Below are 27,806 nucleotides of genomic sequence, written 5' to 3'. Positions count from 1 at the left end.
TATTCGGGTCTGTTGCCATCTCTACTGATTTGCTTTCCAGACTCCTGGTCGCTGGAGCACAGCATGGCGCTAAACCACACTGCCCCGCCCCAGGAAGAGCACCTGCCACACTACCTGCGAGAAGGGGACCCCTTTGCTTCCAAACTTTCCTGGGAAGCGGATCTAGTGGCTGGCTTTTACTTAACAATAATTGGTGAGCTTCCTTAATTTTTCTGTGCAAAGGCTGCATTTAGAAAATTCACAGGCTAGTATGTTGATTTTGCACAAGGATTCACATTCTTATATACCTATTTTGACAAGAGGTGAAGAGCGGGAGGAAGGTAGAAGGTGGGGTGGCATAGAGGGTTTCAGTGGATGTTTCATAGCAATGACTCGGGTTATCTTTATTATTATTGATGGCTATTCCCTCGATAATCAAAGACGTTTTACAGCGAAATCATTTATCCTGAGACTATTTGGATTGCTTCAGGAGTAGGTTTGCCTTCTGAATAACAAAATTAATGATAATGATATCTTATTTAAATAGAGTGCTTTTACTTTAAGAAAAATGCTTTTCATAGAATGGTAAGATGATAGGCCCAGAATGGACTTTAGAAGTGACCTAGTTCAGCCTCCTCTGGTCACAGCTGGGGAAACCATCCCCAGGCTGTGGTCACAACGGACACACTAAGTTTACTGCATCGACAGTAGAGATGCTCTGTGATGACATCACGGTGTGACTTTGGTGAGAGTTGAAAAAATGTATTGGCAATAAAATGGGAGTCAGCCCAGGGTCAGAAAGTCTTGTGCATCATCCAGAACATGGTGCACATGCGTCCAGACTACGCTACCCAATGCCATAGCCACGTGTGGCTGCTGAGCGCTTGAACGGCGTCTCGTCCAGAAGATGTGGGGCAGTGTGAATATACTCGAGACACTGAAGACTTAGCACTAGTGAAAATAATGTGAAACGGTTCATGACTAACTGAAACAATTTGACTACATGTCAAATCCATAACGTTTTGCCTATATTAGGTTAGATATATTATTAAAATGAATTTAGTGATATTTTTACTTTGTTTAATGTGGCTACCAGAAAAAAATTGAAATACATAGGCTCACATTTCTGGTATTTACATTGTATTTCTATTGGACAGCATTAGTCTAGGTGCTCAGAATTCGATCACAAAACTTCTTAAATTTAAAGCTGTTGTTTTAAATTTGGGTAACCAGTGCACAGGTGGGTTACGTCTTTAGGTGTTTCTGCCTTTAATCTTTTCAGATTTGGGTCAAGCTTTCTCTCTCTCCCTCTCTCCCTCTCTTTCTTTCTCCTTTTCTCTCTCCTTCCTTCCCTCTTTCTCATCTATTTATTACGGGCTAAGAATTTCATTTAACCTCCTGAAATTAGCAAACTCATTAGAAAAGTCTGGAGACACCTCTATGGTCAGTGCTTGAGGCAAAAGGAATCGATGAGATTGAATCAGAAATTCCACTGCAAAGGGATTCCCTGGGTCCTTGGCTTTATTATTAGCAATTATCACACCGATTTAAATTCTATTTCTTATAAATGGACCCTCGTGTCCTTTCAAACACAAGTGTATATTGAGTGCTCATTCTCTGCCACTGTTTACGTTTCTGGGAATACAGCAGCGAACCAAATGGGCAAATTCTGTTTCTGCACAGGGACTATCTGGTAGTAAAACCCACATTACATTTTCATTTAACATAAGTACTTTCAATGATCAGAAAAGGTGGAAAAACTGACATCTTATAAATTGAATTTGTCTCAATCAATTGCAAGAAGTGAGTTAAAAAGTAGCACTCCAGATAAACAAAAGAGGGAGAGGAATCACAGTCCATTTCCCGCCCTGGTATAGAAGATCTCAGGAAGAGAGGCAACAAGCTGGATGCGTGGGGGAATCAGGAAAATTTCTCCCTTGTCGTATGTGGGGATGGAAGGAAAATCCACAGTTAGATTCAAATGGGCATGCTGAGGTGAAGCTAGGAAGACAGGTCCGAAAAGAGTCCCCAAACAAAGGGAACATCAGGTGACTCAGGGAGCTGGGCATGGAGCCAAAGACATCTGTTTCAGGATGTCTTCATTCAGGATAAGGCCAGGGTCATTTGGAGGGATTTGGATTCATCTAGACCCAGTCTTGGACTTGGTGCTATGTCTGGTGTTTACCCCGCCTAGGATAGGTATGGGGATATGTCCAGATATTTTTTTAAGGGACCAGAGTGGAATGACATTCTTGGTGAGTTTTGTTAAATACTGGAAGTCTTAGGGGAAACTGGAAGTTGAAAAGATAAATCTGAGTTTGGAATAGAGGAGAAATAAATTTAGAGACCCATTTCCACCCTTCGACTCCTTTACTATAGATTACTTGGTTTATTAACAGTCTATATATGAGATTTCATCGTTTTGTAGTCCTAGAAAGATTCAGGATTTTGATAATCAAAAAATGTCCCCCCACCACCCCCACTCCTGCCTTTAGCCTTTAGCTTCTTAATTTTGTTTTCCTTTAACTATCATCAAAAATATTTGCATTCTCTTGATAATCCCCTACAGATAAGATTGCCAGTGGGAATCATCTACATGCACCTCATTGAGAGTTGACTATTTTTTGGATAATACTTTGGGCACTGGGTAAAGCCTTATGAAACACTAGTAAAGATAATTTAAGAAAGGAAAAGCAAGCAAATCAAATTCTCGAAAGAGAAGTAGAAAGACAAAGGGTGTTTGAAGGAGCTTTGTGTATCAATTACATATGTATGCTTATTGTTTTTAATCTTCCTGGATACAAAGTAGAAGGCATTTGTTTAAAATTCTTCAAGCCATGTTTTCACATTAATTTCCCAGTGTGCCTTGCCTAGCTGGTTTCCTTGAATGAGACACAGGTTTCATTTTAGTTGGCTTGCTCTAGAACTCCGTAATCTCTTCTATTTTTTCCTCTTCTGTCTTAAGAAAGCTAAAGAGGTTTTAACAGACCATTAGGCAGCACTGACTCCAGGGATTCATAATTTCCTAGGAGCACAATGCAGTTCGTTCCTGGTGGTTTCATACCATCAGCTGAAACACACATTTCTTTCCTTGCCCCCAAAATGAATTGTGGTGGAGAAGTAGAAATTAAAATAGAAAAATCTGGGTTTCTCCTGTTAATACTCTCCTTATTCCTTACTACTAAAGGCAGCTGTACCAGATTCTCATTTATACACAGCTACACTATGAAGCAAGAATTCCTGAGGAAATCTACTCTACATGTTAAGCTATGGAAGTAGGTGTATTCTTTTCTTAAATAAAGTCAGTAGGGATTGGGTCTTTTTGGATTTAAACTGGGTTTGTAAGAACTTTTGAACAGTATCATTGTCATGCCAAAGCCAATTAGTCATTAATAAAAGGATATTAAAAAAGTGGGCACACATTTATACCATTATTGGCAGGTTGGTGGGCTGAGGGTCACTTTCTCTCCCTTTGGTGGGAGGGGTGAGCCCATATTATCCACTGTCACCTACTTCCCCTTAAAATACCTAGTCCAGTAGTTGCTGCAGACACCCAGCGTCCGTGTGTCCTCAGGAGGCAAAAAGTCCTGGGATGTGTCTCCAGGAGCTGACCCTTTCCTTGCAGGGGGTTATGCCAGCCCACGCTGGCCTCTGCCTGTCCTGAAGCTGGTGCTCCTTCAACAGTCCACAGTGAGAGTGAAAGCACCTTGTCTGGTTGGGGTCACTTCAGCTTCAGAATTTACCAAGAGCCCAGGGGTTAACCCTACTTCTTAGAGGGAGGGTGTTCTATAGAGCCGATACTCGGTAAAAATGGCGGAGGAAATACTCCATCCTGGGGGCCAGTACAAGAACTGACCATGGGGATTCCCACCCCCTCCTGAGCTTCACTGGGAAGTTAGCAGTTCCTTTTTCTGGGTAAGTTCAGTCTTATAATCCCTGACTCCTATCCCTTTGGAGGCAACCCATCCCTCGCCTGTCACTCGCAACTCATGCTTTTTACTTCATCTTCTTAATTTAGATTTTTATTTAGAGTCCTCTCACTACCCTCTAAACCTATGGTGTCCATTTTTGAAATTGAGAAGTGTTTCATATCTGAGTGAACTCCAAATCCTAGTGCTGACGATGGGAATTTATATTTTTCTTTGTAGGGATTCTGTCCACATTTGGAAATGGGTATGTCCTTTATATGTCTTCTAGACGAAAGAAGAAGCTGAGACCTGCGGAAATAATGACTATCAATTTAGCAATCTGTGATCTGGGCATTTCAGGTAACACAACCGTTTCTTCTTTGGGGGTTTGAGCTGTGCCCCATTCTAAAGACCTCACTGGCTCAGAGATCACCCCTCCCCCACCTCCTTTCGCTCCTCCCTTCACCAATCATCTTTACAGAGGTTGTGGTAAGTCAACGGAGTGTCTTCAGGCCAAGGAGCTCATCCATTTAACATTTGTTGAGTCCTTTCTGTGTGCTGAGCATGTTAGATGCTAAGGAGACAATTTTGAATGAGCATGATACCTTCTAATGCTACACGGCAAATTGTACTGGCTTAATGATTGAGAAGACAGAAACTTACAGAACACTATCTTGAGCTCCTCTACAACCCTGCCACCCTTACGGGGACTCTGTTAAAATAAATACCAGGGGGCTAGTTCTTGAAGCTTAAATCATGGGCGATGGGCAAAGACAGTCTGAGAGGTGAGTATAGGAAGACAGGAGAGCTGACCTGCTGGTCCATTGAAGTGCGGCTTCGGGACCGATTGCAAACGTAGGAAGCCTCTAGGTCAGTCGTTCTCAGACTTGGATGCACAAAAAAGCCACTAAGGGGAACTTAACAAAACAAAACAACAACAGAAAAGCAAAAAACTTCACGGCTGGGTTTTATACCCAGAAATTTTTATCGCATCGGTTGAGAATGTAACCTGGGCATCAGGATATTTAAAGTTGGTATTATCAGGTAAGTTAGTGCGGAAACCACTGGTTTATTTCTTGCTTCTTTGGCTTCTCTGATAACCCAGCCAAGGAAGAATTGGAATAAAATTTCTCTTTAACTGTAATTCATTTTTATAAATATAAATGATTTTGGATAAGTAGCCTCCCTCTGCGTTCATCTAGGGTTGCCTGGATGCACTCAAACATGCTTTTGGATCCCAAATTCTGCTGTGTGGAGTATGGTCTTAAGTTTCTAGGATTGGGAAAACGGAGTGTGAACAGCACACAGCAACTCCTCTTTCCACTGGAAACTTTTTAGCAGTTTTCTGTCTAAAATGGCCCTTTTAAAATGTTTTCTGATATTTGTTTCTTCTCCAAAAACAAGGCTCGATAATAAGCCTCTACCTATTGAGTCACTATTTATCACCAGCAGATATGTTGCCCTTGAGAGTCTGCGTGGTCTTCGTTACTTGGGAAGGCTTTACTCAGTATGGACAGGCTTAAATATCATGAGCTCTTATCGGAAATGCACATGCATATGAAGAGAAGCAGATTGTGTCCCCTGGGATGAAAATAGCTGAAAGGAACCCCAGGCAATTTGCTAGGGTTGCAAGATGACTGCAATTTTAGTAATGGCCACACGATGGCGGTGTCGCAACATGAATGATAACTTTCCGGGTCACCTCTCCTGGCTGAGCCCAGATGGCTCTCTCCCCGATTCTGAACATAAAATGCTCCAATGAAACCTGCCATTTCATCCACATCCTTCACCAGCGAATAATCCCAGGTTCATGTTTAAGGCTGGATTAGACTAAGCCTGAATAAAAATGTCCTGAATTGGTCAGATACATTGAACATGCTTTCCACCAAGCAAATCTGCTCTCGAATTGCACAAACCACCTCATTACTCTGCCTATGTCTTCGGAGTAATTCAGCAAAAAAGCCTTTTCTTCCACGTGATAGCTTTTCTGATGCACCCAGATCATTTTTCAACTTTGAGATCTCTATTGCATTTCCCATTCCAATAAACCTTAAAATATTTTTTTTTCTTGGTCAAATATCTTCCATTATAAGCACCTTGAAGTGCATAGTAGAGACCAGGTGTATTTCATCTATGTAACACTATTTGTGGTTTATATACCTGTGGCTTGCAATTGTGTATAAATATTAGAATCAGCTGGGGAGCTAAAAAAATATATTGAAATATATTCATGCCTGAGCTTGCTCCAGACAAATCAGACTTTCTGGAGGTTAGAGTCCTGGAAATTGATATTTAAAGTAAAATAAAAGCAGAACAAAACAAAACAACATTCCCAGTGATTTTAGTGTGCAGCCGGGTTCAGAACTATTCTATTAAGTGAAGAAGAGAGAGGCATTCTAGATGAAGTTCCAAAGGTTTACCAAAGGCTCCACTCCAGAAGGAAGCTTAAAATAGTCCCAGGCACGACAGACACTAATTTCACTCCATCCGAGTCCCTTTCACTTGTCTCTTGCTGCTTTTAGCACCCACCCAGCTGACACTTAGCTCAAGCTTTGAGTTCGTGTCTCCTCTGTCCAGAATATTCCCCCTCTAGACATTTGCTTGCGATCTCTACCAGTGATTTAGACATCTCCCTAAATGTCACATTCTCAAAGAGGTCATCCCTGATCCCCTTATATAAAACAACAATTTCCATGTCCTTCTGCTTCATTTTCCCCCCTCAGCACTAATGACTATCATTCCATCGTATCAGATCTTATATTACAAATTGTGTATTTCTCTTATCTGCCCTCCCTACTATGAAATACATTTGTCAGGCTCGACCTCCACCACTTTGTCCTCTGTCACCTCGCTCTGTGATTGTTACATAAGAGGCACTGAATAATTATTTGCTGAATAAGAAACAGTTCTTTTACACTCAGTTTCCTCACTGACAATCGTGCTAGACCACTGGCATTAGGAAGCCCTAATTGGGGGGGGGGGGTGCACAGTGCAGCAAGATGGAGTGTGAAACTAGCTACCTAGACAACTAGACAAACTAGAGGAGATGTGTGTCAGACTTACAGAAGCCACTTAAGAAATATGTGTTAACTGAGTACACTAACAGGAACTTGGGCGTACTTCTGTCTACCGAAGAAGGGACACACCTGGGAGGGATGGGGCAGGGCTGGCACTTGTGAGTATCAGTTACTCAGTTTTCTTAAAACGATAAGTTTAGGGAAACTTATGATAGGTAGATCGATCGATCAATCGATCACATGAAGGTCGTGGAGAGCTTCCTCAGCACCTTCTCTTCTGGGAGGGTGAAGATTGAATATAATAGCTGAATACGAAGGGTGCAGGGTATGAATTAAAGTAGAAGAATGCTTTCTAGAAAGTAAAAAACACAAACCACTAACAGAGCCTGAGGAAGAGTCTACTTTTTATTGTTTATTATTATTTTTTGCAATTTAATATTTTTACATTTAAATTCAGTTCATTAACATATAATGTATTATTGGTTGCAGAGGTAGAGGTCCGTGATTCATCAATCTTCTATAACCCCCAGTGCTCATCACATCACGTGCCCACCTTAATGCCCATGACCCCGTTACCCCATCCCCTACCCCTCACTTCCTTTTCCCTCCAGCAGCCCTCAATTTGTTTCTTATGATTAAGGGTCTCTTATGATTTGTCTCCCTCTCTGATTTCATCTTGTTTTATTGTTTTGAGGAGCAGTTTAAATCCCAGAAGTCTGGGTCTGGTTGTGAACAGATTGAACCTAACATTAACTAAAATAGCTATCTCTTGTCTGAATAGAATATAACTCCACAGTGAGTTGAGGCAGGTGGGTACTTTTAACTGGAGGGAATTTCCCTTGACAAATTGCTTGGCGCTCTAGTTGTAGGCAAACCGTTCACGATCATCTCTTGCTTCTGTCACCGCTGGGTGTTTGGCTGGATTGGCTGCCGCTGGTATGGATGGGCTGGATTTTTCTTTGGCTGTGGAAGTCTCATCACCATGACTGCTGTCAGCCTGGATCGATATCTGAAAATCTGCTATTTATCGTATGGTAAGTACGAAGGCTTCTCATTCCCTGATAGTCAAAACTAGTGGATTGTCAGACTGTGAATATTGCACCGATAGGTGATGAACAAAGATTACTAATAACCTAAGAGACCAGGAGTATCTTTATTTAGAGCCTATTTTGTTCTAACGTGAGTTTAACGATTTGAGCCTGTGTCAATGTAGGTTTCTCTTAATACTACTTCTATAGGAATGTCTGCTGTTTGGCTACAATGTTTTGGCAAGCATCATTTCCTTGTATAATCTGTGTAAGCTTCTACCATGTTTTGCCATGCAAACAAAGACATAAAATGCATTGAGAGGATGGTAGGTCCGAGATGTTTTAGCTGGTTGCCCACACGGTAAGTGTAATTATAAGAAAGATGTTTCTGATCCTTTTTTTTTTTAAAGATTTTATTTATTTATTCGACAGAGATAGAGACAGCCAGCGAGAGAGGGAACACAAGCAGGGGGAGTGGGAGAGGAAGAAGCAGGCTCATAGCAGAAGAGCCTGATGTGGGGCTCGATCCCACAACGTCGGGATCACGCCCTGAGCCGAAGGCAGACGCTTAACCGCTGTGCCGCCCAGGCGCCCCTCTGATCCTTCTTTAGGACTCAGGTTCCCTGTGATTTCAGAGATGAGGAATTCCAACAAGTTCAGCTCCAAGTTAGAGAGCCGCGCAGCCGTGCTGGCAGGAAAGGGCACACGCAGAAATATCACTCCACACTCTTTTTTGTGGTATTGTAGGTACAAAGATGAGTGACTATAAGCATTGATGAGGGGAGAGCCAGCTACAGTAAAGTTTTCAGAGTCTCAAGATTTTTTTTTTTAAATAATGAGACCATGCAACATGTTAGAAATAAGTTTTTATTACTTTTGCTTCTTGGGGTTCTGGAAACTTACTGAATCCCGAAGAGAAGCATTTGGACCCTTATGTTTAATACTGAGAACCAGGTGCAACTGGGGAATAGTATTGGCTCCCTCTGGAAAAAGCTGCTCTGTTTGTTAATCTGTCAATCAGAACAGTTGTGACCATGGAGACGGAGGATGGCCTGGAAACTGAAGTGGAAAGGATCAAGTCAACCTGATACTCTCAATGTGGTAGAACTTTCCTTTATATTTTAAAGCATTTTTTTTTTTTAAAAAGATTCCATTTATTTATTTGAGAGAGAGCGAGCATGAGCTGAGAGGGAGCTGCAGAGGGAGAGGGAGAAGCAGGAGCCCGATGCTGGGCTCGATCCCAGAACCCCGGGATCATGACCTGAGCTGAAGGCAGATGCTCAACCGACTGAGCCACCCAGGCATCCTTTTTCCTTTATATTTTAAAAGTTTATAGTCCCAGACTCCAAGGAAACCATGCAGGGGAGGGTAAGGTCATGGACCATTATCTTCACAAATTAGCACTCATTTTTTTTTTAATTTGCATCTCTTTTTCTAAACAGATTAACACTTCCAATAGAAATAACTTAAACCGGAATTTCCAATAATTTAAAAATATTTAATTATGTATATTCTGGATGATTTCAGAGTCCCATACTTTCTATAAACTATTTTTGGTCATATCCAGTAGATTGTAAATATACTTCTAGACTTTATAGATGAGAAGGCAGAATTTCAACTTCCTGGGGATATTTGAGATACCTCGATGTCTCTGCTTTTTAAATATTTTTCAATTTAGGCTTGGTGTCCATGAAAGAGGTGATACTGCCCACCTCCAGAGTCATTGCAGGGCATCGCTCCATGTGGGAAACGTATATATTTTTCCAGCTTCTCTTAGGATTGAGCCCCAATGGATGGTTTCGCCATTTGATTTGACTCATGATTAAACCCTCTACACAGTGTCTTAAAATGTTGGAATTAGAAGACCACTTGGGAACATGGAGACCTTTTTCCCATTAATGTGATAAACTGTTTTAAGGCATCCCTGACAGACAGCCACTTGGCCTCTTCTCGAATAATTCCAGTGACCAGTGACGGGGAGCTTACTACTGCACAAGGCAGCCCATTCTCTGATTGGTCTGCTCTCATTGTTACAATGTTATTCCTTATATTGAGACAAAACTGCCTCCCAGTAACCTCCACCCATTGGTCCTAGTTCTGACTTCTGGAGCAACACAGAACCAATCTACTAATCTACTCCCTCCTGTACTTGACAGCCTTTCACCATACTCGAATGTAAGTATACAACACCTCGCAAAGTAACCCTAACCATAAATGCTTATACGTATGCATATGCACATTTCCCTAAATATATGTGATTATCCGTGCCAATGTTTTATCCATTATAATGGATAATCAGGAGCTGACATATATTGTGGCTACATGATTGTTACCTCTCTCTCGTTGGGCTTTAGAAATCTGAATTTTATGATACAAAATGCCATGTATTTGGAAAAAAAAAGAGACGATAGAGTATAGATACAATCTTTTATATATCTTGTTAGTGCTGAGACAAACACAGGAGTAAAAATTGGTGTTAATGTAGTCCTTTGTAGTTCCCATATCAGGCCTTGCATTATTTCATTGAACCCTTATCAAAACCTGTAAGCGATGTATTCTTATTTCCTCCATTTTACTGATAAGAACATGGGCATCTAGAAAGGGCACATGAAGAGGGTCAAACACTAGAAACAAGAAGAATTAGGCCCTACTGACTTCCCGGACGGCATATGGCTCTGAGCAGAAGCAGGCCTTGGGTCCGTGTTGAAGAGATCATTTGGCCTTTGTTGACTGTGTTCTGGTATTTTTTCTCTGCTACTCCAAAATCAAGGCAGTAAGGATTCGCTTCTGGGGCCCTTTCTCTTTGAGGTGATAAGTGGGGTGTGGAGGTAATTTCACGAGTAGGCTGCAGCCCTAGATCAAGCTGCCCTGTCTTTGGTGGTTATGGTGAACTTTGGAAAGTGATCACTAGTGCTCCAGAGCTTTCCTTAGATGACTACACCAGTTCTTCTTGGAATTCTCTTGTGGTCGATGGAAACTAGTTCTGAAAAACGTAGAGCTCATTTTTTGTTTTCCTGAAAGTATTTTCACAGAATTACTTTTACAGAACACGATGCAACCTGCCTAGATTCTCTACTTCTCTTGCTATGGCTGCGCGAGCGTGACTGCTGTGTTGGTCACGTTGGAAGATTCAAAACCTGCTGCTTGAAGCAGGGTCAGCCACTTTAACGTCTCAGCACGCAGTCATGGTCGTGGCCCACCGACCCCCACCGACAAGTGCTTAGGAAGGTGAATGAGATGAGAGACATGAAAGCTTTTAGGGAGAAGTGTATTTAAAGGCACAAACAACGTGTTATCAGTTCTTACCTTCCCCAAAGGAGTCTACCTTGGATAAACCATTAATACATGCTTTTGGGGGCTTTGTCCTTCTATTCTACCAATTGGCCCCATGTTGGATAGGATCTCAAAGGTCATTCTGGATGCTTTCTTAAGATCTTTTCTTCACTGTCTTTGGCATCCTCTCATCTCTCTACTGTCCCCTTTCCTCAGCTTTTGTCACTTACCCCTCCCAAGGCGCCTGCGTGCCTATGGAAACCTTCCCTGGGAAAGCACTTCTGATTTTATTCGCTTGAAAAAAGGCCCACGCTCTGGAACTTTTCTCCCTTCACTCCACTCTCCCTCAGAGTTCAATTATCTGACCACTTCTCCCAGAATCCAATGGAATAACTCTTTGGATGTGGAATTTGACATATCGAGGGGAGGTACTTGGGTGTAGGGCAGAATACATCCTGGTAATGCTTTTCTTCTACCTCCAGGGGTTTGGCTGAAAAGAAAGCACGCCTACATCTGCCTGGCATTCATCTGGGCCTATGCTTCCTTCTGGACCACCATGCCTTTGGTAGGTCTGGGGGACTACGCGCCTGAGCCCTTCGGAACCTCGTGCACGCTGGACTGGTGGCTGGCCCAGGCCTCCGTGGGCGGCCAGATTTTCATCCTGAACATCCTCTTCTTCTGCCTCTTGCTCCCAACGGCTGTGATTGTGTTCTCCTATGTGAAGATCATTGCCAAGGTGAAGTCCTCCTCTAAAGAAGTAGCTCATTTTGACAGTCGGATCCACAGCAGCCATGTGCTTGAGATGAAACTGACCAAGGTAACTACAGCAATAATTTACAGAGGGGTTTTCTAATCAGTGAAAACTTCATAGGGCAAAGAGGATGGGGAATGTGGGGGACTGGGAGAACTGAGATTCTCTATTCTTTATGTACTTCTGAACTTCGCTAGTATTTATCTAAACCTTTGTAGTATTTCTTTTCCTTGTTTCTGTCTCGCTCTCTCATTTACACACACACACACTTCTGATATCTACTAAATTTGTGTGGTGGATGTACTGGGAGCTTATGCTCTCGACTGAATGAGATATTCTTGGTTCTCAAAAATTATTTAAGTCATCATAATAATAACTTTTATGCATCATAAAATGCCTCACAGTATCTGTACTGTTTTGTATGGACTTTGGTGGGTGTGATTAGGGACCTTTTGCCATCTCACGTTATTTACAGAGTAAGAGCTTACCACATCTACTATCCTATGGGAAACTTAATACAAGAGCACTTGCTGCAGGGTCGAGTCCCTTGGGAAATGCCAGTTTCAGAGTTGAGATCTCCTTAGATACTGTAATGTGAGGAAAGGAACACACGATTTGAGAATAGACTAGGGTTCTCATCCCATCACCAACACTTGCCAGGTTTGTGGTCTGGAGCTAGATACTAAACTTCTTTGAGTCTCTGTCTTCTCACTTGTGCAACAAGAATAGTCACATCTATCTTATTGGATTGTGGTGGAGATTCAATGAGATAAAAGCATGTTATTCTGTCATTTGGTGCACAGAAGGTGTTAAAGAAACTGCAATTCCTTCATTCTCTTGTAACTTTTAGGTATTCGGGGACAGTATAAGGCGGTGGTCTTCCCACTTTTGTCCTGTCTTACCCTTATATTGAAAAAAGTATTTTCCAGCACATACCTCAATATAAATGACATGCAGCTAATACCATCAAACTGTATATTAACATTAGCACGCCCTCACTTCTATTTTACTTTTAAAGATAAAAAAAAAATGTAGATTGGAGTTCTTCTGGTATCCCAATCAATCATCTTCACATGTCCTCAGAGCCAACTTTGGAGACCACTTGTCTCAGGACCTATAGTAACAGTTCCCTCCAGACCTGAGAGCACTTCTAGTAAGTCAGGGCCTTCATTCTAGTAATATTCCTCTCCTCACATTGCAGACGTTTTGAGATGGTACAAGGATCTCTTGGCTGTACAGTGTGAGCTACAGATTCTTGATGGTTCCAGTTAACCTTTACTTCTTAAACTCCACATGCTGAGTAAAAGAAAGCTCCACAATTTTCATTGCTCTAAATCTATACTCATAATCTAATAATAGAGCAGTTATACCTGGACAAAAACACAGGATCCGAAATCACAATCTGCTTTTTATCTTATCGCTGGCTGTAAAATAGAAAAAAATATTTCCATAAAATCCAAGGTCATGAACTAAGTTCATTTCCAGCTCTCCCTTTAGCTCTTATCTGTGACTTTAAAAAGATATGCTATGAATATTTAAAAAAAATATTCATTTAGATTTAAATGAATCTAAATGAATGAATGAATCCAAGTTAAATTTGGATTACGTTTAGCCCAAACCCTACTCAGAACCAAGTACTGTTCTAGGAACAGGGTGAGTGCAACAATAATAAAAATTTTCCTTCTCAATGCTTTATGGAAGTATGTCCAGGGAAACGACGTGATATCCATCACACTGGTAGGAGGATTTGAGCTTACCTTGTAGTCCTGCAGTTTGGCATGCCAAAAAGCTGCTGAGATGTCATATGCCTTCCTGTCTCTTCTTGCCACCCTCCAATGGTGTTGACCTCAACACATTTCGTGGTCTTGATGAGCAAGGTCTTGATGATCCTTTCCCGTGAGGTCCTTCTCCAGTTTCTCTGAGTCTGTTATTCATCATCTGCTTTCCTGTTAGTTGAATTGCTAAGTCAACCCACAGTTGCTTTTATAAATACCCTAACATCTGGTTCTTTGTGTATTCTGGATGATTTGTTTAGTGAGTGATTCTGAAGCTCGTTACGCATATGAGGTGAAACTTGGCAGACACCATTTAATTTAGTGTGTGGTTATCAGTCTCCTTGACCTGGACTGGACTGTATAGATCAAATAGCCAGACTCACCCAGCCCAGATTAACCGAAGAGATATTAAATGAAAAGTGTAGGCATCTATATGTATGATTTTATTTTATACATATCTTCTTCTGACATATACTAAATGACATTATATGTAATACCTATCTGGCCTAATATATGTTATATTATATAATATGTCTATACCTCATTCGTATATATAAAACATATTAAAATAACCTGAATACAAAATGCTTCTAATTATTAACACTTATGTAAAAAACATAGATCAAAATTCAATGTACATTGATAAATACAACTCTCTATTTTGGCATCTTCTCTGCTAAATTTAAAATGTTTTCAATTACCATTTAATTTTGATGTTGATTTTTTTTTCTACTGAGTAAAAATAAGCAAAAACAACCTCACACTGGACCTTTTCTTGGTCTTAGGAAGCTTTTTCTCCATTCAACTACCTCTCAGGATTGGCGGTTTGCTTATTCCCTTGGTACTTCTGATCTTTCAGAAGAGCCTGGTCTAAAAGCTTATTACTTACAGACCACCTCCTTGGATTCTGGTGTCAAAATCATTTACTTTTCTGGGTACTCTAATGATGTCCAGCTGGGTCATTATCTGGGCCTGCATTTTGCCAGTCTGGTTTATCCACCTGAAAAGTGACATCCCACCTACAAATATCTCTTTACTTTGTAATGTCCCTTGAATTAATTTTTTAAGAATGATGGCTTCGTTAGACTTTTGTACCAGGCTGAAACTTCACAGATTGCCAACAGAAGTGTTCAAAAAAAGCCCAAGAAATAAAAGCAAATACGCAAACAAAAACTCTCTTTATATTTCTATGACTCAGTATCATCTCATTTTCATGCCTGCATTTGACTTTGTAAAACAAACTTAATATTAAACAACCAGGATCAATTCAGTTGAATTGGGGGTCTTCCTCTTCCTCCCAGGGCTATGTATAAATTCTAGGGAGGCTTTTATAATTCCATGGTGTCACTGGGTGGGGGCTCCTGGTTGTGATTATTGTCATTTATTGCCCCTGGTATTGCTGACATATTTAAATTTCTTTCTGGTCTCAGTCATCGGTTGTCATGGGTCACTTTGCGTCCTTTTTGTTCCAACCAGAAGCCCTCTTCAAGTTCATCAGCAATTCCAGTTACTTCTCTGTCCTTTGACTGGAACTCATCATGTGCATGTTGAGAGCTTGGCTGGGACCCTGGGAAGCAAAGCACAACTTTTTGGCTCTGAGATCCCCAAATGCATTAAGGGGCTCTTACTCCCCCAACACCATCCCTGGCCCCTTGTGCTCAGCTCTGTGGAATAGCATCAGGACAGTTTCTCAAGGTCAGTTACCAGCTCCTCCGATGTCCTCCCTCACCTTTGAGCTGTAGACCCTTTACCCACTCTTAGGTGGGAAACCTGTAATCATGTGCATTCCTCTAAAACTGTTCCTAGTTAGTGAGATTAATACCTCTGGTCCTTCAAGTTCCTGACTGTGGGTACTCAAAGTCATTTTTTTGCATACTCAAACCCCCTTTCTTTCAAGTATTTTCTCTCCTATAAGTTTCAAATTTCTATTTTAAAACTCGCAAGCTGAGAAATGAATGTTTTACTTCTTTGGGTATTTCTGCTTGAAAAAATCTTCACACAATGCAGTGAACACTCTTGTTTCTGCTTTAATGAGGGGGGCGGTGGAGTCACAGGAAGAAAATACCAGAAGCATAGACTAATTTTTCCAAATATTATTATGCTGTATGGATTAGTACTTAATACTTACTCATTCAGCACAAATAGATTATCTATGAGTTCCAGGTGTATAAGTAGTGTCTAGATCCTTTGGGCATCTGGATTTCTCTTAATTTCCTTTATTTCTACCAGAAAGCCTTCCTGATTGCCCCTGGCTAGTTTAAGTCCCCCTGCAATAGGCCATCAGAGCAGTTGACACATTCAATTTATTGAGCCACACTTTTGTCTTTCTTCTTCGCAAGTAGTAGGTGGGTGAACTCAAGTGTTACACATCCTGTTTGCTTCTGAGCCTCACTGCCTGGTGCCTACTAGATGCTTAATCAAGATTGCTGTAATGGATACATAATTGAATAGATTAAGTTCATCTAAGTACCTTGATGAGCGTTAAGTGGTCCCTTGACCGCTGGCTCCAGTTCCTCTGTCCTTTTCATAACTGACAGGCATTTTGTTTTGCTTTGTTCTTTCACATTGATCGTGAAGTCTTCAAAAATCATGAATGCAAATCTCTGCTTCCCTCACATGATTCCTCTCTCTGATTGCTCCTGCAGTCTATTTATCATTGAAGGCTCATATTCAGAGAACCCCCTGGGAGGACTCTAAGGGCAGTTTGTGGGAAAGCTGAACTGCATTACTTTTTATTTTTTAAACCAATTAATTCATTTCCTCTGGTTCCTCATAAGTGTTCTTAGCTTAAATGCCACTTCCCAGAAAAGCATTCCCCAAACTGAATTCAGACCTTCCTATTACCATGTGGCAATGCCGTCTTTACATTTTCTTCTTAGAACTGATCATAATTTATAATTAATTTAAAATTACATACTTATTTTTGTGATTATTTGCCCAATGTCTGGCTTTAGCATTGAAGAGTAGGGCCTGTGGAGTGACAGCCATATCATTTTGTTCATTTTATGTCCCTAGGACATAACACAATGTCTCAAACATGATACAGTAAACATTATAATATGATATAAACTGTATAATACATAATTAATTATATTATATTAATATAAATTAAATATAAATAAATATATAAATAAATATATATAAAATAGAGATATTTGTTGAAGGAAAGAATTTCAAATTAGGGGTCAATTCCAGTTTTGCCATTAGCCCTCTGAGAGTCTTACATAGCTGACATTTGTTAGTTATTTTGGCTGCCAGTGGCTGAACCCCTTTCTGTGTTTGGAATTTCTGTGTTGAAGAATTTCCAACATTTTGAGTCTTGGGAAGTGGAGGGGAGGAGCAACATGTCTGAGCAAAGGCTGACTCCTAATTTAAAAGATACAGAAGGACCCGTCATTGACTTTCCAAGATTCTCATGCAGATGGAGTACGGCTCCGACCAGAGGTTCCATCCAGTCTGTCTCAGGATCTAGTGATACCAGCACCGGGACACGGAGATGTCAGAAACCACTGCATCGGAGCTGGTTTGGGACATCAGTTTGGGTGTCATTTCTGTCTGCATGGCCTCAGTCCTGAGTCCAGCGTTCCCAATGATGCTCTGTCCTAACCAACCCATTACTTTTCTGTCCCACTTGGCTGAAGTCAATTTCTGTTGCTTGCAACTCAGAATCTTGACTGATTCACCTTGGACAAACCACTTCACCTTGCTGGGCCTTGGTTTTCTCATCTGTGAAAGGAGGTGGGAGAAGGGAACTAAATGCTGTCTAAGTTACCTTCTAAAACTCTCAGGTTGTATAAAAATGGTTAGGTTGGTTGGGTTGTTTAAGGGTTGATGGCATCAGCTCTTACTCCTAAAACCACCTGGTCTCTCCACCTGAGTATATTTCTCCACTGAGTAGCACTTTCCTCACCTTAAAGGCTTGGTTCAATTTAATGAACAGTGAAGTCTCCCTTGTTTTGTTGAGCCAAATACTTAGAGATTTGTATATCCTGTTCTTTAAGCCAGCCATTGCCTCATTGGGGAATGCTGTGTTCGGTTTTAGACCCAAACCCCACAACACAGATGTACAGAGTGACACGATCTAATTTACATCCTCTCCTTTCAATCACAGCTTTTGCTTGTTTATGGAAGAGTGGTATTTTAAGATTTGGAGAAAATTGCAGTGGGGAAGTGCAGACCCCTCCTTCTCCTAGATCTTTTTTTTTTTTTTTCAAGTCCAAATTAATATTTTCTACTTGGATCACCCCCAGGTCTCACATGATGCTAGACACAGCAAAGCTCTCAGAATTCTTTTCTTTCTAAGTGCATGGTAAAGGTCTGGGACTGTTGGACTTAGTTGTCATTCTATTGATAAAATAGAAGGAAGGAAGAAACTCAAATTAGACATGCTTAGAGTTGTCGAATTACTTTATTTCTTCAAAGGTGGTGTGAAAGCTAAATATCACCCTTATTTTTATACATATTAGGGACTGAGGGCCAACAGAGGTAGGTCACGGTAGCTAAGTTGCCCCCCTTCCTTCTTGTCATTGGTACTGTCACTCAATGGCAGGATGCCCATGTGTGGGGGGTAGTGGCCTCATCACTGGCTTTTACTCTTACATTACCATCTTTTTATATCATGATCATTGTTATTTTTTTTTGATTAGTTGGGAGCAAATCCATACGCTTGCCAGCTAGACTCAAGATCGGAAAACCAAATCTTATTATCCCTATGTTCTGGTCAACTGTATGCTCCCCTGCCATTTTCTCAATGCCCACATGTAGTGATCTTGCTTCTTGTGACCTTGTCTCATCCCAGCCACTGCAATATCCTTGTTTTCAATAGTCTAGCTGGTTCTGTGATGTGGTCAATCTTGTTTTTGGTGGGGAATTTATTCCATTTTGTTGGCTCTCCTTGTAAGGTTCACTTCTATATCAATTCCTGTCCTCTCTCATCCATTTCATTATTCAAGGTAGCACAGAGCTTCAAATATTGGCTGAAGGCCTACTCATATTTGAGCAAAGGAGTCTGGTGTAAGGAACTGAAATGCCAGCTCTTAGAGAATCAGGGGTTCTGTCTCACTCACACTGGTCAGTGGAGTTGAACCACAGTTGGAATCCAAACTCAAGTATCTCCACCCATGCTATTTACACTACTCCGCACTGTCTCAGCACAGAGAGAGGGCAGGACTTCACTTCTTGGAAACCATATCTGCTGGAATGGTTCAGAGGAACTGGGCCCAAAGACAGAGCTTTATGTAATTTAGAAAATTTACTTTCAATCTCATTGTTCTATTACTGCTTTAATTGATCAATTCACTAGAATTGATCAGTTATGGACGATATTGCCTATGGGACACTTAAATTAAGGCCAGCTTGAACTGTAGCTGGAACATACAGATATCCCTTAGTCCTCTGCAGCAAGATATATTTAAAGTGAACTGGGTTGCAGATGTGTGATTCTTGTGCAGAAGCAAAACACATATTCTGTGAATTTCCTCCCACAAAAATTGCCTAATTTAAGAATTGAAGTTTTCCTGCTTTTCCAGTAAACCAGAAGGCAGTGATACAAGTGAAGTGATTAAAAAATAAACAACTTAGCAAAAGTTGACAGGTACAGGTGTCCGTGCTAGAACCGGTTTAAGGAGATCTAAAATAGAAATTTTGGAAAACGAAAATGAGGACACACTCAGAAATGAGGAAAGAACAGACTGATGAAAGATTAAACACATTCCACTTTGAGTAGAAAGCACTGGGAAAATGAGTGTAACATGCAAGTTTTGTAACTTTTATGGACTTTATCTTAAAATGTCTTTAATATTGAATGCTTTAATGTGCGGTGGAGTATATTTTAACAGGAGAAGATTATAAAAAATAAATGGGTCTCATGTTAACTTTTTAAACGCATGAGTAATATTCTGCAGTGCTTTTAGATCTAGGCTTTTCTCCTTCTTTCTGCTCTAAACTTGATTTCTAGTCATTCAATTTAAGGCACTTAGTTTTATCCTAATCAGAAAAAGCACGATGATTCATTCACTATGTGTTTAAAAACTACAGCATGGTTAATTCTCCGATGTCCTCTTAAAAAGGATAACGTAATGCAAATGTTTGCAGTCCTCCCTCTCCCCATGGCACACTCTCACAAAAGTAGAAAATATGTAAAATGTAGAAAATATTACGGACTAAGTGCTAATCTATTTTTTGTCAATGGCTTTGACAGCAACATAGAAAACAGCTTTTGAGATACTGTGAAATCATCAAATGAGTCACCAAAGAGAAAGGATGGAGCTATGTTAAGTTCCCAGACATCTGCTAAAGCAAGTTTTATTTATACAGTTATTGTTTATTTGGGGATTTAGAAAAAAGACCCTCACTTTGAGCCTTGAGACATCCATTCCATTTACAAACAAAAGTCACACAGACCAAATGCAATACAATTTCTCCTGCGTAACCCTCTGCAGAGAGGCGGAAAAGCAAGCAAGCAAGCAGGAGGATTGCATATGTGATCTGGGTCTGGTTGGTAACTGTTAAGCGTAGGTGAGAATTTTGGCGCAGACCCCTAAAGCGAGGCTGCAGGACCCTGACACAGGGCGGCAGGACTCGAAGGAGGTCTGGGTTCACCTCATTCACCTCTTTGAGATTTAGACTCTATTTGTAAAATGGAGTGAAATGGATATAACCGAGGTGTGTCTCAGCTGCCGTTAATTTTTAGAGATGAGCCTTGACCTTCTTAGGGTGGCATTTTATAACCTGAGACACATGGTAGATTTTCCAGGCTTCTTTCTTGACACGGCCCACAGATATGGGGTTCTCAGGGCAAACACCCTACTGACAGGCTGTTCCGCAGGTCAAATAGGGCTAGGGACCATTCCCTGCATACAACAGCTCTGTCCTTATGGAAGCCTATTGAAATGCACCTGTGCACAAATGACTTCGTTATGAAAGAACTTAGCCACCTCTACAACAAAAAGCATGCATAAATATTGTTGCTTTAACTATTACTGGTAAAACATTTTGGGTCTCCTTCCTCATCCTCGATCCTCGACACTAGCTTGTCATGACCCTCATGCGGAGAACACTGTTCTTTTCCTTCTTAAGGAAGAGGATGGGGGAAGAGGAAGTGGTGCCTGCCTCCGAGAGCTCCATCTTTTCAGCTTTGCTAGGTTTGGGGGGTATGCAGAGATAAAAGGAAGCTCCACTTTTCCTACAAATCCCTTATAAAACCACAAAGATGGGTCTCATGATGCTCTTTCTAGTCATGGGCCCATCCCTGTTCTTGCTCTTGCAGCTAGGGGCATGCGGTCCTCCGCTCAGTCTTGGGTCATGGGATGCCGGCTCCATACAACAGCCTAGGGGTAGGAGGGATGCTGGTGATGCTGAAGTTTCCGAGGAAATGAAAGACATAGGGGGGATTTGCAAAAGTAGATGTCCACTACACAGAGTGCTAATTTGAATATCGTTTCAGTATTTATCTTATAGAAAAATAGTAGATAATCATGTAAAGATATTTCAAAGTTAGTACACTCTCTCTTAACTAGGACTTGAAATGGCTCATGTCTAAAATAAACACCAAAGCTTGGACTTCATTTCCCAGTGTCAGTACTCAATGGAAGGGTCCTTTCATTTCTTGTTTAGACTGTTGCCTAAACAAACCTGTTAAAAGTGGAAATTCTTTGTGGCCAGGGATTGTGTCTTCTTTGTTCATTGCTTTATCCTCGACAAAAAACATATAGGAGATGCTCTGTAATGCTTGTTGATTGAATGAAAAAACCACGATTTTTCTACCTCCAGTTTTTTCCTGTGCCATTTCATTTTATAGGAAAATCTTCCTAAACACAGCTCTCGTTAAGTCTCCTGCTCGGAAACCTACTCATGCCTCAAAGCATATGGAATTAATTACAAGCCCAGTCATAAGTTCTACAAAACCCTGAATACATGGATATTATCTTTCTTTCTAGCCTCATCTCATAAGCCAAAGTAAATTGCTTGCTAGTTTCTTTTCTTTTTTTTCAAAAATGTGGAGCGCTTCACGAATTTGCGTGTCATCCTTGCACAGGGGCCGTGCTCATCTTCTCTGTGTCGTTCCGGTTTTGGAGAATGTGCTGCTGAAGCGAGCACTTGCTAGTTTCTGTGCAAACCTCACACATACCTGTGCCTTTGCTCACGCTGATCTTACTACTATTCCTTTATTTCAACTTGCGAACGTGCGGGTTATACACCACGTCCCTTGGGACACCGTTCTGACTTTGCCCCGTGCCATGTAATCTGGTCCTTCTCCGCTGGTACTTAAATCCTCTTCTTCCTTGTGCTGTCATTGTTTGTACTCCAGAGAGCTACAGCTGGGCACTAAGGTGTGCTGGTGTCCCCAGCAGCACTTAGTATTGTGTCTGGCACCAAGCACTTGCTAAAAATGGATTGTTGGATTCAAGCGAGACAATCTGTAGGGTCAGGTATGCAGTTACAGGGCGTTAATTAGGGCTACCTTTGTAGAGAGACTGGGTTGCAGATGGGGAGAAACCAGTGAGGGTGGTTAAAACCCTCTAATTATTCTTTGATCTGAAAGTTAAGAGGCTCCTAAGGTAATTATAATTTTGTGAGAGAGAAAAGTGCTTTCTGGAAAAGTCTTGCTTTCTGCCACTGTGTCACTTTAGTTAAAACTCAGTGATTCTGTCTTACTTTATATCTAGTGAATTTCCACTGTCCAAGCCTCATACTTGAAAAAATGAACCAAAAGAAGAACACTTAATAGAAATCTCTGAAGAAGATTCATATTAAAATTTCCAATGAGCACAGAGTTTCTGTTTCCTGAGGCAAATAAGAGTGATTTAAAATTTCTTCAAGGCGAACATATTTTCCATCTAGCTCCAAACATGATGGGAAATGTTTTCCATCAATGTGGGTTGAGAAGTCTGGAAATTTCAGGAGCACGGATGTCTTCTTAGCATCGTTTCTTACGCAATGTAAAACTGACAGCTTTTATAGGGTTAAACTTTGGGTCTTTTGGTACATTCAAATTCTGGAGTGAAGAATGGGTAGGATGGAAAAAAAAAAAAGAAAAAAAAGAAAAAAAAAGAATGGGTAGGATATGGTAACTGGAATAAGGCATTGCAACAACTTCTTCTGGATGAACATCTCTGAAGTCCATAGGAAATGTCTCCTACAGGCAAGGTAAATGGACAAATAATAGACTTTCTTGGGTGTAAATGGGCTACTGCTCCCCCCCACCCCATCATTTTCACCAGGTGTCTTGACTCTGTTCTATTGCTTTCCCTCACCAGGTAGCGATGTTGATTTGCGCTGGCTTCCTGATTGCCTGGATTCCTTACGCGGTGGTCTCCGTGTGGTCAGCTTTTGGAAGGCCAGACTCCATCCCTATACAACTCTCTGTGGTGCCAACTCTGCTTGCAAAATCAGCAGCAATGTACAACCCCATCATTTACCAGGTCATTGATTACAAATTTGCCTGTTGCCAGACTGGTGGTTTGAAAGCAACTAAGAAGAAATCCTTGGAAGACTTCAGGTAAAATTTCAGAAGCCAGAAATGAGTGATACTGTTTCAGAATCCTGTGGGGTTCAAGCCACTCTGATATGCTGTCTTCTTAGGGTTAGAGCTCACCACTTAGGAATAGTCTAAAGAGGATTTTCTGTTCCTCAAAATTCCTGAGATCAAGTCATCAGATATGTTGGGTTGGATGTCATGGGTAGATAATGAGAAAAGGAATTCCGTATTTGATTGCAGAGCAACTAAGATAGGAAGCTATGTCCATGAGAGCGACCACTATTTCTCACTCTTCCTTATCTGGGACCAAATCCATTTTACTCCAAGAGTGCGGTTCCACATGGCATCGATCCAAAATTAAGTGCTCACGACAGAAAAGATTCTCCTGTTTCGGATGTTTCTCCCATTAGCTATGAGTATTGGATTTGGGCAGGCAAAGGAAGGAGAGAAGGGAGGTGACGTTTTTCCTCTCTGTCAGGTTCTTGATGTTATTTTCACAAAGAGCCCCTATTGTACCTTCTCTTTGTCAGATAAGGAAATGGGAGGTGCAAGTGGGGTTCATGTTAAGTGAGCTGCCTGTGCTTACACAACCAGGAAGTAGCAGAGCAGAGATTTAAGTTCTGGCCTATGGGGTTTCCAAACAGTCTACACTATTTCTGCTATAAAATGAACAAGTGAGTTTGGGGACCCCGCACCATTTTTCTTTATTTATTTATTTATGTATTTATTTTTTTTATGATTTTTTTATTATATTATGTTAGTCACCATACAGTACATCCCCGGTTTCCGATGTAAGGCTCGATGATTCATTAGTTGTGTATAACACCCAGTGCACCATGCAATACGTGCCCTCCTTACTACCCATCACCGGTCTATCCCATTCCCCCACCGCCCTCCCCTCTGAGGCCCTCAGTTTGTTTCTCATAGTCCATAGTCTCTCATGCTTCATTCCCCCTTCTGATTACCCCCCCCTTTCTTTATCCCTTTCTTCCCCTACTGATCATCCTAGTTCTTATGTTCCATAGATGAGAGAAATCATATGATAATTGTCTTTCTCTGCTTGACTTATTTCACTTAGCATTATCTCCTCCAGTGCCGTCCATGTTGCAGCAAATGTTGAGAACTCGTTCTTTCTGATAGCTGAGTAATATTCCATTGTATATATGGACCACAACTTCTTAATCCAGTCATCTGTCGAAGGGCATCTCGGCTCCTTCCACGATTTAGCTATTGTGGACAATGCTGCTATGAACATTGGGGTGCATATGGCCCTTCTCTTTACTACGTCTGTATCTTTGGGGTAAACACCCAGTACCCGCACCATTTTTCTTAAAGGCTCAGGGTGAGTAAGGAGTTGAGGATGATGTGTGGGCTCTGTGTCCACTCAGGGCCACGGCTAGTGGTGAAATGCAGATCAGACACCTGAGTGCATGGTCTGAGGTGAGGGGTGTTAAGAAGGTCCAAGTTCTCTGATTTCTTACTCACTGGATGTCGAGTTATTTTTCAGTACTATTGTTCTTGATTAAGTAGGAAACAGAAGAGGAAGGAAAGGTAGAACTAGCTAGAGAAGATGTGGGTCTTTATCTTGTTCTTTCACTATGCTTGAGCAAGTGACAAATCTTTTGACCTTTAGGTTCCTCACCGTGTAGGGTACAGGATCAAGTGAAAAGAATTAATAAAAAGGCACAAAGAAAAAGCAGTATTGTCATTGTTGTTGTGGTACAGGGGAAGAAATACACAATGTGGAGATAGAACACCAACGCTTGGTTGATTTTTCTGTATCTTCGGGAAAATGAACTACTTAGCGCCTAGAATGGGGATGAGCTGATTCCAACACCCATTTTTGCAACTGTAAGAATTAACCAAATGTGTGTTTGGAAAGGGCCAGGTACCAAGTGTTAGTGGGTTTTTTTCTTTCACATTGTTGGTGATTAATACTTTTTCTGTTGAATTGAATAAATTCAAACGTTAAAATGCATCTATTTTGGCAGTAATAACACTTTGCCCGTATCAACTATTAATACTTTATTATGAAAGCAGGTTAGAGAGAGTATTTTTAACAGAGCAGTTTCGGGAGAAAATAATGGGCATTTCTTCCTCTGAAAGAGATGATGGGAATTTGACGGGAATGGCTGAAGGCGCATTTCACCTACCTCGTAATTTTGCCTTGGACTGATTCTGTGTTCTGTACATTAGCTCTCAAGTGTGAGCAGCACATAAATATTCAATGCTCAATAATGAAAAGAGAGAAATTTATGAGAAAGGCAGTGACTTGGGGCCACAGACCTTTTGAGAAGCCAGCCAGGCAAGAATCAGTTCCGTTCACCTGTTCCTATTAGCCATTTCTACGAAATACAACCATTGCTTTGCTGGAGGAAGACAAGTGCTATTTCCTTACTCCAGAGTCTTGAAGGTTTCAGTGGAAAAAGCTGGCAAGCAGTAGTTAGCGCTAAGGCAGAAAGGAACCCTTGGGTTTTCAAGTTTGGAACATCTTCAGAAAAGAGACACTGAAGAGGTGTGATGAGTTCCTGATTTTTGGAAGGCTCTGTTTCAGAGAACTTTCTAAAGAAGCAAAAAAACATTTTTTTGTTGTTGTTTATCTTTGTTGTTATTAAGGAGCTAAGAAAGTGTAATATTGAGGCTGATAGAATGACATGAAGTGGTCTGAAGCCAGTCCAGAGTGGTTAATGCACTGCTAGAACAATTCAATCAAATTAAACTAGATTAATTGATATCCTTGTTTTTTCCTCTTCTGAGCTCTGAAATGAGTTTGCTTATAATGGAAGGCACTCTTGGGAAATATTCTGCGTTCAAATAAAAAACCTAATGTGTTGAATATGAGATTGTGGAAATAAATTTTGAGTAGTTTTTACAGTTCATTAAAAGTTAACACATTTTCCTCCCTAAATTGAGTCCCCTGAGATTTTGGTAAAAGCTGATGAACTACAGCAAAAAATATGGCCAAGAGGCCGTCTTGAAATGCTATCATTCATCCCATCTGGGTGTCCAGATGTAATCTCCCATATTTCATAAATGGTGCTTCTCCACCCTGGCTGTGGATTAGAGGCAACTAGGGAACTTTGAAAAACTGCTGCCTAGACCCCACTTGCAGAGATTTGGCTTCAGTTGGTCTGGATTTGGGCCCAAGCTTCATTGGTTTGTTTCATTGATTAACTCTCTCAGATGGTTCTCATACCCAGCCATTGTTGAAAGCCAGTGGACCAGAGCCTGGGAAAGAAAAACATTAGCAGTGCAGCTCATGTAGTTAGAGACCTCTCCCTCGACCTATACAGAGACCAATGGGTGACAGAGGAACCAGATTTCAGGTGCCAGGCCAATTTTACATGCAATATAAATGATCAAATGATCCTGGGGGTACATAGTGAAGGACCGAGGCATTTTACATTCCTGGTATTTTAGTAAAGATAAAGAACAGAAAACAAAGCCCTAAATTCTGGCATTGACATTCTAATAAACCTCCCCTGACTACCTTAGTTTGAATGCTGTCCTTCCAAAGAACACTCTTTGTAGGTAAGTCACAAGGCCCAACTGACTGGTAGGTCTATAGGGAGGCAATGAATTTTGTTCTGAGGATGGGAAACTCACTGGGGCACAGGAAATGTACCATGACCAAGTGGTTTGTTTTTGGAAAGCTCCATTCAAGGGATTTCTTGACTTCGAATATTTTTAAGTGAATTATCATTTTCCTTCTCTTCTAATTCAAGTCTTGTACGTATAACCTTCTCGGTAGACACGACTGCTATGATATTTATACACAGGATGAGTATGTGTGTGTACATATATATGTTAAGTTATGTTCCCTTCTCCTGTGTCTAGGCTGCACACTGTAACCACAGTCAGGAAGTCTTCTGCTGTGCTGGAAATCCATCAAGAGGTATGAAGACGGACACAGCCTCACTCATGGACACAATTACTCACTTATTTGTCTCTTCACTGCTGTTGATGTTTGATTGTGACTACACTTTTCTCTTTATATTATATTTTTATATTTTGTACACTCTCCCCCTTTTTCCTTCAGCCAGGATTTGCTGGGAAATTCCAATGGCCAAATGGAAATTAGATTATAGGATACTATTTAAGGAGTATTACTAGGATGAGGCTCCCTGGAATGTTCTTTTTATTATATTTTAAGACCTAATTGTTATGCCCCAAAGTATTAAGTCTCAGATACTAAGAAAAATGTTTCGTTCTTTTATTTACTAGAATGTTATTTCATTTCATTACATCATCATTATTATTTCTTAATGTAGGGCCAGGATGGCAGTTTTGGGGCCCAGTCAAGTGGGTGGTCATTGTTGGGATCGTGGTTCTCTGACTGGTGGATGCTTCTGATTCTGGTAGCCATTCTCCTCTCCTCCACTACACTCTAATGGTAGTGATTCCACAAAACAGTCCTCTAGGGAAATCAATTTTGCCTTAAATCCCTAAATGGAAATGTATCTTGTATCTCTTGTATCTCAGAATTTGAGAGCAAAACAATTCCCACTGATGATAATTTTACCCCCATGGATTTTCCTCATTAAGCTGTACATACTAACATAGTGGATGTAATAGGACGTTACTAGCTGTAATTACT

At 40.9% G+C, this 27,806-nt stretch overlaps 1 protein-coding gene and 1 non-coding gene across 2 annotated transcripts; one reads left to right on the top strand and one right to left on the bottom strand.

Moving 5' to 3' along the window:
• The first annotated feature begins 56 nt into the window (after nt 1-56).
• Nucleotides 57-27,806, top strand: OPN5 (opsin 5). Its single transcript, XM_045801973.2, has 6 exons — nt 57-193; nt 4,128-4,247; nt 7,768-7,938; nt 11,688-12,022; nt 22,989-23,230; nt 27,047-27,806. The coding sequence occupies exons 1-6, from the start codon at nt 64-66 to the stop codon at nt 27,108-27,110; spliced, it is 1,062 nt and encodes a 353-aa protein (XP_045657929.1). The 5' UTR covers nt 57-63; the 3' UTR covers nt 27,111-27,806.
• LOC123797593 (U6 spliceosomal RNA) lies at nt 21,722-21,828 on the bottom strand. Its single transcript, XR_006780987.2, has one exon. It is a non-coding gene; the product is annotated as a U6 spliceosomal RNA (small nuclear RNA).

This window comes from Ursus americanus, chromosome 29 (genome assembly GCF_024610735.1).
Source record: "Ursus americanus isolate L20-20 chromosome 29, mUrsAme1.1.p, whole genome shotgun sequence".
NCBI classification, from domain to species: domain Eukaryota; kingdom Metazoa; phylum Chordata; class Mammalia; order Carnivora; family Ursidae; genus Ursus; species Ursus americanus.
The sequence above is the reverse complement of the archived record's forward strand: the minus strand, read 5'-3'. Positions and strand labels throughout refer to the sequence as shown.